Source organism: Rhea americana, unplaced genomic scaffold (assembly GCF_003343005.1).
Source record: "Rhea americana isolate MKP2758 unplaced genomic scaffold, rheAme1 scaffold_298, whole genome shotgun sequence".
Classification (NCBI taxonomy): Eukaryota; Metazoa; Chordata; class Aves; order Rheiformes; family Rheidae; genus Rhea; species Rhea americana.
Genome location: NW_028186421.1, coordinates 20323 through 32453, shown reverse-complemented (window position 1 = coordinate 32453; position 12131 = coordinate 20323). Strand labels below are relative to the sequence as shown.

Genomic DNA, 12131 nt, shown 5'->3' with positions numbered 1-12131 from the left:
TTTCATTCAGTCATCACTACCTACTAAGCATAAACATGTTTCTAATGATCTCAAAGTTAGTTGTTCCAAATAGAGTATAACTAAATTTGGGATAGTTTCTTAGTAATATTCTTTGGTTACTTTTTTTTGGTAATAGCTCAGTTCTATATATTAGAAAGCTCTGAGTGAAATTATTATAGGGAGGGTATTTTTGTTTTGTTTTGTTTTTTGAGAATACATATTTTCAAAGTTTTTATATTATTACAGTTTTTACTAAGAACTAAACACATTAACCTTAGGTACCTTGATACTGAGCTAAACATTTAGGTGATTGTTCCTAAAATGGAATGGATCTGCAACCCTAGAATGGAAGCCTGACATCCTTGGAAATGCCAGGCTTCTCTATAAATGCATGTTGAGTAGGACTGGAAAACCAGTCAGTCACTTTAGCTAGTGAGAAGCTCTGAAAGCAAGAAGCTACTGGAAGAGCTGGCCCTTTATTCCTGGTATATCCACATTTGCTTTTCTATCAGTATCTCAAAAGATCAAAGAGTAGCATTTACATTTGGTATTCTCAGTGACACATGTTAACTGGAAATATTTTTGCTCTATGAGTAGCGAAAACATTGGGAAAAAAAGGATTTATCTATGGGTAAATGTTTGCTTAAACCCTGTTATTCAGAGCTTAAAAATCATAATCTATGGTGGGAAACCTGCTCCCATTAGCTTTATTAAAATTATGGAATGGCATGTGTTATGAGTTCCAGTCCCCTATTTAAGCAGAGAATCCACTAAAATGATCAAAATGAATGTGGTACTGTTTCAGAAGAAAAGGCTTTGTAGAAATATATGAGGCAGTAAGTTAATAGTTATGGTTGCAGCAATATGATGCAGTTACTAGTAATGAAGCTTTACTTGAAAATAAATGAAGAAAAGCATTCAAATTTGTTTCTGAATGCATCTTCTTAGCTTTCAGTCAAGTAAATTCACAAAGTTTAGATTTGCAAATGCTCCATAACATTGACCTGACCCCTGTGTTACATTATAGACAACGTGCTGGAATGAATTTCAGTAATTATGTTATGTCTTTTTCAACAATCAGATACTTGAATATAGCACACTAATAATTTCTCAGGGCAGGCCATGATTTCATCCTCGCCAGTGCTTATTACAAATCACAAACTTAATATAGTGGAGCAATCTATCATTTCTGCGTAACTCAAGCCCTGCACTATTGATTATAAACTGCCCATAGTGTTTAGAAAGAGCTGGGCAAACTGGGGACATCCACGTCTGACGCTGTAAGCTGGCAGGGAAATCTAACAAGCCTGCCAATATTTCTGAACCCGCAGAGCTCCCAGGCAACTGGGGAGGATTTTCTGAATACGGTTGTTAGGCTTTTATGTACTGTGCTTTTTTTTTTTTTTTTTTTTTAATAGTCTGAAAGCTTCAGTTCTAGCCAGTTTATGTAAGAAAAACATCTCCCCCATCACTATAAAATAGTCTTCTCTGGAAAAATGTTACTAAAGTAAAACCTTGTAATAACAGTACTCAGACAGTTCTACGCAGCTCCACATCAGCTCCTTGGACTGTCATGTTATATCTATGTGGGGTCAGCAAGATCAGGATCTTGACCCTGCTTCTTCAGGCATAAAACCAATCTTTTTCAGTGTGTTCTCTCCATGCTAGATAGAGAGGAACAGGATGAGTTTCCTGGGTGGCATGTAGTAGATTATGCTTGTATGATAATGAGCGTGGATAAAGTAGATGGACCGAAGTACAGGATAGGGCAATCTGTTATGTTGCCAAGCCTAGATATTCAGCCTGAATATTGAGCTGATTCACTGCAGCTTGAAGAGATAAAATCCTTCCCCATGAATCCACCTAGCATGTTCCCCACTATTTGGGATACAGGCTACACAGACTGTTCCTAAGTCCTGAACTTGGTTCCAGTACCGATATCACCAGTATTACCTTTCCTCTCACATCAGATGCCTTCTCATGAACATCCACTGTGCTATTCCACACTAAAGTAAGGGCACAGAACAGTATGAGAAAGAAAACAGCTATTTGCATCCATGAGTGATACTACGCATGGAAGTACTATGGGCATAATGGCCATTAATTGATTGGAATAAAAGTTGGAAGTGAGTATGCTGCAACACTGTACATATATATATTACAATACAATACAATACCATTACAATAATACAATTCCATAAAGAGCAGACCCTGAAAAAATTGCTCAGTATTAAAATGCCTTACAGTATTCAGATGATCAACTKCATGAAACTAAATATTCCTCTTCATTAGAGCTATGCAATTCTGTGAGCGATGGTGGAAAAATTCCCCCCTTTTAAGGAAAGAAAAATCTGAGACACAGGAAAACTTGTGTGAATTTCAGCAGCCGAAGAGGGATTAATAGGAAACCCTTAAGGCATATCATGAGACTGGACTCAAACCAAACTCTAGCTTTTTGTTTAAATAGTTGACCTAGTAAAAAAGGCCCAAAGGAAGCTACTTCCTGGTATTTGCATCTCTGAATTATTCTGCAACCTGTCTTTTGCTRTCAAGTGTATTGAAAGCAGTGTAATAAGGACAAAACAGTCAGACTCTACTCTCCTCTGATTATTGTGACTTTTCATGGTATTATCTTTAAATTTACTGAAAAAACAAGTCATTTATAAAAGCAAAAATTACAATAACTGTTCCTATTATAACCCTTGAGCTTTTTTTCTTTGTTTGCTTCATAGGTAAGAAAATGAGCTTGTTAGCAATAATGGTTCTGGTGGGTGATGGTCTTCACAATTTTGCTGATGGCTTGGTAATAGGAGCAGCGTTTTCATCCTCAACAGAAACAGGTGTGACAACGACTGTTGCTATTTTATGCCATGAAATTCCTCATGAAATGGGTAAGAAATATATATGTGTATTTTTCCTGATTGGCTTTGTAATTCCAAATTTCACAAAGAATTCTTTACTTTATGACCTTAATAGGACTTTTTTGCACTGTAGCATCACCAACTATAGTATARTGCATGAGGATGGAGCATATGAAGAGGGCAGGAAATTCTCTTTCCTCTTCACAAAAAGAAGGGGGGGGGGGAATTCCTGCCCTAATTATTGGTTGCCATCCCATCTTACTTTCTTCAGCTGTAAATGCTGTTAGGTCACAKTGGCCTCTTATTCTGATGTGTACAGACACAAAAAAATAGGTGAGCTTAGGGCAAGAGCTATGTGTGCCGAATGGGCTTACCTGGCACAATGGGTTATCCAAGAGTTTTAATATGCAGCAGAACCATTTAACAACGCGTTCTTTATAGTGCCCTCATTCCTGCTACTAATCACAAACAACAAGATAATAAAAGAAGATATATTAGTCGTGGTACTAGCAGGCAGGACAGTGAGATAGCTCTATTGAACATTTTTCCTCCATTATCTCTGTGTTACAAATCTTCTAGTACGGCTGCAGTTGCTCCTGATATTGTACTGATGAACATACATATGCTGGCAAGTCTGAAATGAGAAATATGGATTCCAGTTTCCTTTATTAAATGACTGGTTTAATTTATGTGCTACCTGTATAGATAACTTCCCCAAACAAAAAGGTGGGATGGGGCATTCTTACAAAATCGGCAGAATTCATGTTTGTGTGGAAAAGAAATTACTAAAATACTGAACAGATAACTCCAAAGACAGACCTACTTAATTCTGGTGCAGTGGTGCCCCTGTGTCTAAGTGGCGTAGGAAGCAAATCAATAATTTCCATTGTCATAGAGAAGAATTTTAAAAATCTTTTGCTCCGGGCCTGTCAGGAAATGGTTTATTTTAGAAGAAATATCTTCCGTGTTAGGATTCTGATCTGTTATTTATCATAGTTAATTATGTCTGAAATCACTGGCATTAAACTTTCAAACTGGAATCAGATCAGCATAGGTTTCTCTGCCTTGTGGCACCTGTAAAACACTCAAAAGAGTGTGATGAGAATATACTCACATGATCTTAGCTGGCAAGTTCCCAATTAAGAAAGATTTAGAAACTCTGGGAAAGCATGTGATTTCACTTTTGCATGTGTCCAAGTTGGAAATGTCACAGAACATCGAGAACTAACAGAAAGCCATTCCTGTATACTGTATGCTATCTTTAGGAACAGCTAAACAAATACAAATGGATATGTATTTTTTTTTTTTTGCACACAACATGCATTTATAGCAAATTCTACAGAAATCTAAAGGCAGCCCTCCAACATTCAGTATCTTCTTTGTGCATATCTTTCCTTCATGTTTTATTACCAAGGAATTTTTAAAATATGTTTATCAGATAAATAATAAATTTTCTGTCTTTTTCCTCTCTCCAGGAGATTTTGCTGTGCTGCTAAGTACAGGACTTCCCACGAAGATTGCAGTTTTGATGAATTTTATAAGTGCACTAACAGCCTTCTTAGGGCTTTATATTGGCCTTTCTGTATCAGCTGACCCATGCATTCAAAACTGGATTTTTACTGTTACAGCTGGAATGTTCTTGTACTTATCTTTAGCAGAAATGGTGAGAACATCAGTCTGTTGTTATATTTTCCTCATTTTCCTTTTAACTTAGCAACATCACGAATGAGTGTGTGTATGACAGGATAAACTTGGAGAGAAAAAGAGTTTATAGGTTTCTTGGGATGGGCCTGTTTTCTTCTCTGCATCTGTTCAGTGCAGCATGAACAATGGAAATCTGTTTTTCTTTGCTGTCGCTGCCATAATAGGTATAATTAGTAATAAAAGGTGAAATAAAGGCTATAAAGAGACTAATATATGAGAAAGGCATAAAGAACTAGTTACTGCTTGTAAAAGAAGAAAGGTAAACAATATATTTTTAGGCCTGGAAGAGTTACTTAGGATAAGATAAGGAAAACTTTGAATGTGCAGGTTTTTTAAATCTTAAGGGACTTGATTATTTTTTTCCTTTGTGTTCTATATTCCTTATATATATTTCACCCATTGTTTCAGTAAGAATTTGCAGTTTCTGAACTAAATAGAAAATGCTTATCTTATGCTCTTTCTAGCCAGTCTTTCTATCTCAGAGAAGTTTGGATGAGTTTACAAGCAATTCAAAACCCACCAGATCATTTCAACTTTCTCACATTTGCCTGTCATTTTTCATACTCCTAAATCAGTAGCAATGATCTAACATTTAGAAAAACAAAATGTAAAGATATAAATTAGAGAAAGGTCTAAGGACTGTGGAAGAAAGTGACTGAATCATAATTCATGCAGATCCTTCAGACCACATCATTTATTGAAGAAATAGCTAAATGTTGCACTCTTAAGAATGCAAAAGTTAATTACCTTGCCAGCTTATTAGAGTTTTAATTGTCACATGGCTCTTTAACTTTATAACATGTACCAATGTTAAGCTGCTTGCAACCTTCTGAACAAAAGCAGAATATTTTGAATCATTAGATCCAAAGGGAAAAAAAATGAGGTCTGTCTCTTCATAAATTATTACTATGTTTTTTCCAAGTGTGATTGTCTCTGGTTTTTCACTGCCACCCCCCACCTTGTGCCTCTAGTTTCATTTAGCAAGTTCAAGCAAACTGATATGCCATGTTAGTATTATAACCCATTAAAAAATCTACTTGTAGCCATGGACCTTAGACCTTGGGTTTATTTTAATCTGTATTTACTACTGTGACAACAGTAAAGTGAACACACAGTGCTCTTGAGAGCCTGTGAGAAACTGCCTAAGGATTTTAGATGTGTTAGATCTTGTCCTGATCTTGTCCTGATGCAGAGAAATGTGGAAGTGAGGCTGAGTACCTACTCAATATGTATGGATTTATTGAGCTGGCTCAGAAGGATTTAGGCCTATCTTTTGCTTCCATATGGGATCAGGATCCATCAGGGATTCACAAGCTCCCAGAACAACATCATGCTTCTCCCTAGTTGTTCAAAAAAATGTGCCATATGTAAAGTCCAAGAGAAGACACAATGGTAGGCAGACACACATATGTTTCTCCTTGTCCTCAGCACCTCACCATGACCTTGCTCTTGACATGACAAGGAGAAAGAAGAGGGGAGAAAGAGGGAAGAATATTTTCTCTCTCACCTCCTTCTTCGTCACAATGGGAATTGCAATGACACTTCCTCTGCATTTTGTCAAAAGAACTGCTCTTGTGTTGCTCACCTATGTTTGTCAGAAATGCAAGCACTGAATATCACAGGCATACATTATTTCGGAAGTATTCCTGTAGCACTGTAGGAATCTATAGATCTTAAAAGTTTCATACACTTATTTAGTATATCTAAAAGAAAATCAGCTATATTTTGTATATCTTTCAACTTTCTGCACAGAAATGATTTCTGTGCTCTGTATTTTCATCTATGAATAGCAATCGTCAGCTTTCCTGGCAATGATCTACAAGAAGGTTGCACAGAACTACTTCTATGGTTAATTAAAGTTCTTCAGTTTCTAAAAATGGGACTCTAGCTCCATTAACAAGCAGGGTAGGCTATTCATTTTAAAGATCTAAGGAGAAGGACAAAGGATAAAATGATTCCATTACCATTTTTCACCAATGAATTCATCAAATTTTCATCTTCCCACTAATTAGGGAAGGTGGAAGGAGGATTTGCAAGAGGTATTGTCTTGCAAATGTATATGCACATAGGTAATATTACAATATAAATTGTTAGGTGGCTTCAAAAGATGCATGTGTGTAAGCACCTGTAAGATTGTGCGGAAGAACAGCTTTTCATGATCAGTATAGTGAGATTTTTTTTGTGCATGATCTCTGTTCAGAATGAGAAGAGTTTTATTAGCTATAAATATAATTATGATTTGGACTATTTACAAAGATCCTTTCTTTAATAATATACCTTGTCTTGAATATTATTTCCAATATGAGCACGTTCATTAATTAATCTGAATCAAAACAGAAAAGCCAATATATGGAAAGGAACAGAGCAAATCACTCTAATGAGTTATTTCTTTGATAAAACATGTCATCTTTTTCAGTTCACAACAGGAATAATCTTACAAATCCTTGACTGACCTCTTAAATGATTATCTATGTAGTAATCATTATGGATAAGTATTTATGAAATCACGTGCACTATATTAAAACCTGAGGACAGGGACATCAATTCTGGGTRATCGTACAAACGGTTTATATGGTTCCTGACCAAAAAGACTTACTGTCTAATTTAGCAAGAAAAAGAATAGTCATCTAAGAAATATAAACTAACCAACTGCTCCCTGAGGCACATAACTGAATTTTTCTCTGACTGACCTCAGAAATACTTCTGATTTTGGAGAAAAAGCGGTATTTTTTTGTGTGGCTTATTGTGTTGTTGCAGCTCAGCAGCCACGCCATATACACACCAGACTAGCAGAACCCTTGTTTAGCCTGCACAGAATTAAGCATCCTCTGATGCTTAATTTTCTTTCTGCATAGTTATTGCTCTTTCTTTTTACCTTTTATGTGCTCATGAGCAGCAGTGAGTATTTATTAGCCCCTCAGTTAACAGTAACCTTTTGCTTCCAACAAACTTCAACTATTAGCAAGTGTTGTATCGCTATTGAATATATCGCTCTGTTCCCTTCCTCTGTGAAGTGCTGTGCCTCTACCACATGATTATGCTTATACTTCCCAAACAGGCAGTATTTCTGTGCTGTACCACACACATCTGTGTACGGACAGGATCACCGACAGTTCGGGATTCATGGTTGATACTGTGTCAGCAATCAACTTTTATTTTCAGAGATAAGCAGGGATGCCACAACAGATAAAACTATCAAAATGACCTGTGTGCTTGATGCTATGTACATGTGGTAGGTGAATGGAGCAGAGATCTGCATCGGACATAGGAACGGTGCTGCCTGTTCGGAACTCCTTTTTTAAAATGTGCACTTTCTTAGCARTCAGTTGTGCATATGTATATATCATAAATATGTATTGATAATGGCTAAGAGAAAATACTAGTTTTTGCAATGGGAGTGGAAAAAGTTTCCTGTAGTACTACTTTAGTAAACATGTTTGTCTGTGCCCCRAGGAAGAGGATAAAATAGACTGCTTACAAGGGTTAATTAAAAAGATTGAATGTCTAGACTGGAATCCTAGATTCAGGCATAGGTCTTATATTTTTATATAAGTTTTTACTTACATACAAAACAAAAACCACATGCTCAGAATGTGTCATACTGTCAATTCAAATTTGGATTTACAAGAGCACTTGGAGGTGTTTACATTTAATTTAAATTTAAATATTTCTGTTGATCTTTAAATATAAATTCAATCTAGCTACATAAGTTTCTAAGATGCAAATTTGTACCATAATTTAAACTACTGCTTAGTTGTTGCAAAGATGTAGGATTTGAGGGGTGCGTGCTTTTTCCCCCCGCAATTTTAAACTGCAGACAGATTTTTCACTCTAGAGTTTTCATGAGGGCCCGTATCAACTTTCAGAGAAAGGAGCAGACCCAGAGATCCATCTCTGACAGAAGGAAGGACAAGGATAGCAAATAAATGTAAACATATGCTATTAGCCTCCTTCCCCAGCACCACTGCACTGTCTCCCAGTGGCTAATGTTGTTACAGCTTGTGCGAGGAGGCTGGAAAGAGCAGAGGGAAGAAGTAGATTCATTCAAGYGCAGGCTGTGAGTGAAGCAGGAAGGCAACATGATGGGAGAGTGCCAGGGCAACTCACTACAGCTTTTAAATATTTTATCATGTTTTGAAGTTCACAGCAAGTAGATTAAAAAAAAAAAACCTCAATACAAAGCCATGACTCTATATTTTCAAAATTGATGCGACTATACTAGCAGTCACTAGTATCTCCTCTGGTGTGTATAATTCATCARGCATAAAGACTAAGAGAGTCTAAGCCTGAAATACTATTTTCATAGGCTCTATTGAGACATCCATTTTGTTTAAAACATTGATAAAAAGATCATGTTAGGTGGAAGATCAACGTGTAAGTAGCTTATAATGTGGTTATAAACAGCTAATGTTCCTTTCTTGATTGAAAACTTATGGAGAAGAATATTGAAGATAGTTTTTTCAAGTATATTTAAGAAATTCTGTTTTCTACTTATGTCCTTATTAAAGCTCAAGTAAATAAAAATGTTGCCAATTTTGTCAGTGAGAGAGGGATTGACCCTATATATAGTACAAAAAGAAAATAACTCAAACTAGTTTATTCCCACAAAAAGGAATCACTAATTTTACTAAATAAGCATTTCCTTACATTCAGCTGTATAAAATTAGTAAAAACTACCGAGAAATTAACAGATTTTGGAATCTCATTTACAATTCTTGTTGATGCTGGTAAAAGAGACAAAATGGGTAGAATTTGATTAATTTAAATATTTCACTGTCAAGATCTATGATGTTATAATGTGCAGAATATGCTACAGATTAATAGCTGTATTCAGAAACCCAGGATTTTGAAAGCCTTTTTTTTAAATTAAGTTTGTCTTGTTTTCCCATAAGACTTTTTTTCCCAGAGATGAATATATCTGGCTCTCATTCTGGTGTCTTATTCTTTTTTTAGCTTCCTGAAATGACTCATGTTCAGACACGGCGACCCTGGTTGATGTTTCTCCTACAGAACCTTGGATTACTATTAGGTTGGCTTTGCCTGTTACTTTTGGCTATATATGAACAGAAAATTAAAATATAAGTTTTCTGTTGGAAATCTTTTGAAGTACCACTTATGACAGTGGATAGCATTATTCACAATTTTGTCCTGTCTGCTATAGTGATATATAAATTAAGTTGTTGGGATTTTTATATCTGAAACATAGTAGATAACTGTTTCACTTTATTAACTTATTCAGATTTTATAATTTTTTTAAACATGAATAKTTAGAATTAGGTTTTATTTGTTACTGAGTTTCCCGAATCCCATGCTCAAACTCACAGGAGCTTTTGATGAAGGGAGGGTGTCAAGGGGATGGGGACAAACTCTTTTCAGTTGTCCCATGCGAAAGGACGAAGGCAACGGGCAAAAACTGAAGCATAGGAAGTTCTGCCTGAACGTGAGGAGGAATTTCTTCACTGTGAGAGTGACGGAGCACTGGCACAGGTTGCCCAGAGAGGTTGTGGAGTCTCCTTCTCTGGAGAAATTCAAAACCTGCCTGGATGCAACCCTGTCTAACATGCTCTAGGTGACCCTGCTGAGCGGGGAGGCTGGACTAGATGATCTCCAGAGGTCCCTTCCAGCCTTACCAATTCTGTGTTTCTGTGGTTCTGTGATTAGTTTTTATTGAGACTATTCTAGTTGAATGCTCTGAGTGATCTCTACAGTCTGATTGAAGAAAAGAATAAAATACTTTTATATGCAATAATTAAACTGGACTGGTCATATTTGAATAATTTGAAGCAGAAAGGTTTGTTGCCTCATCGTACAAAGAATAAATGTAAATGTAAATAAATATAAACTAAAACGTACAACAAAACTAAACTGTTAAATTGCATACTGCAAATTAAATTATAATATAATCTACACTCTATAATTTTGCCAACAGAATGGTACTCATATCATGCTGGTCCACTGTAGCAGGGAAAAAATGGCAAGTACAGATTTTAAAGTTCGAATGTGTTACACAGCTTATAGTCTAGAAATATCAGAATATCTTTTTTGACTGTAACATTTTTTCTTATATATGTGACAGCATCTGTGACAATCCAGCTTTGTATTATAGTAACTGTCATACTTAATCAGCCACAAGTTTTCATTAAGCATTGGCCTACCTCTGACAGTTGCTTATAGTAAATGCTTATGAAAAATTATAAGAAATATATTCAAAGTAATTTTTCCCGAAGACTCCTTCCAGCTTCCTCAAGTTAAAGTATTCCTTGAGCCGACACTGCTTTTGAACCATCATGTTTAATAAGCACCAATAAGTACTTAAAAATGCCTTCCAGTCAGCATTTAGCTTATTCATACAAATACCATATGCACTGTGGAAAGCGCTGTTTCAATTGTCCAAAATGCACATAGCTGTGCTCCCTTATGGCCTCACTGTGACTCCTTCTACCTTGAATGACTTCTGTATAATTAGTCCTCTTGATTTCAGGAGAATTCTGCTTAAGTTAAAGAGGACTTATTTAATTTAACGTCACACAATCAAGCCTGAAACAAATATACCAGTCCTGTCCTGATTCTGAGGTGCTAAACAACTTCCAAAAGGTACTGAGCAACTCTCAGCTGTGCATTTTCTATTACTTAGACGCTACAATTTTTGGCATGAGAAATTGTTACCCATCCAATTTATGTGTGAGTTGAGATAGGTCCTTTCAATGTAGAAATAATTTTCTCTCTCTTCTGATGAACTGTTGAAACAGGGAGAGCAACACATATTCTTTACGCAGCCAAAAGTGTACTTTTCTTCATTGTCTAAACCAGTCCTGAAATAAGGCAACATTACCATACTATGGCYGTCTCACAGCGTTTCATGTGTTTATTTCAACAGCAACTGTTGAAGGTAAAATGACTCTCATATTACAGAGGAGAAGAGAGATTACTCTACTAGAGTACTGTCAGTTCTCAAAAGCTCCACAGGCATCGTACTACCTTAGTATCACAATTTTAAAATAAAAAAAATATGAATTGTATTGATTACAGTAGTTCAGATTCACGTACTTTTGGATCCCTAGTTTTCCACAGACTATCCTTGGAAAAAAACACTTAAAGAAAGATATTTTAAAAGTATATACCTGGGTTCGATGCCTGTTAGTTATGAGAATCTGTACCAAATATCCCAATAAGCATCTAAATGTATGTCTAGGCATTTTCATATCTTCAAAAACCTTGTTCCTAAAATTTTATCCAAGGTCACACAGAAAGTCTTTATCTGATTAAGGAAATGAACTGAGTTGTTTCAAGCCCCAAAGTAAAATCCTAGCCTGTTTTATTTAGGTGCACAAATATTATGACTGCTTCTTTCTGTTGGTTTAACTTTGAAAGATGCCTGATTAGCTGAAAAGCCATGGCTGATACTTCTCTCTTCTGAGTTTACATTTTCCAGGAGTTAGTGCTTTCTTTTAGTAAGGTAAGATTTTTAAAAAGTGGCTTTTTCATATTTCATCTGTTTGTATTGGCACTGAGTCACTTCATGACCTTCAGCTGTGACAGTCAATTCCAGCTATAGCAGGACACCAC

At 36.0% G+C, this 12131-nt stretch overlaps 1 protein-coding gene across 1 annotated transcript in view; it reads left to right on the top strand.

Annotated features, from left to right (window-relative positions):
* SLC39A12 (solute carrier family 39 member 12) overlaps window positions 1-9647 on the top strand; it is a 33314-nt gene extending 23667 nt beyond the window's left edge. Inside the window, exons 10-12 of the mRNA XM_085309435.1 lie at window positions 2733-2891; window positions 4337-4524; window positions 9519-9647. Coding sequence (XP_085165561.1) covers window positions 2733-2891; window positions 4337-4524; window positions 9519-9647 — 476 coding nt within the window. The remainder of the gene's footprint in view (window positions 1-2732; window positions 2892-4336; window positions 4525-9518) is intronic.
* Window positions 9648-12131: the final 2484 nt, after the last annotated feature.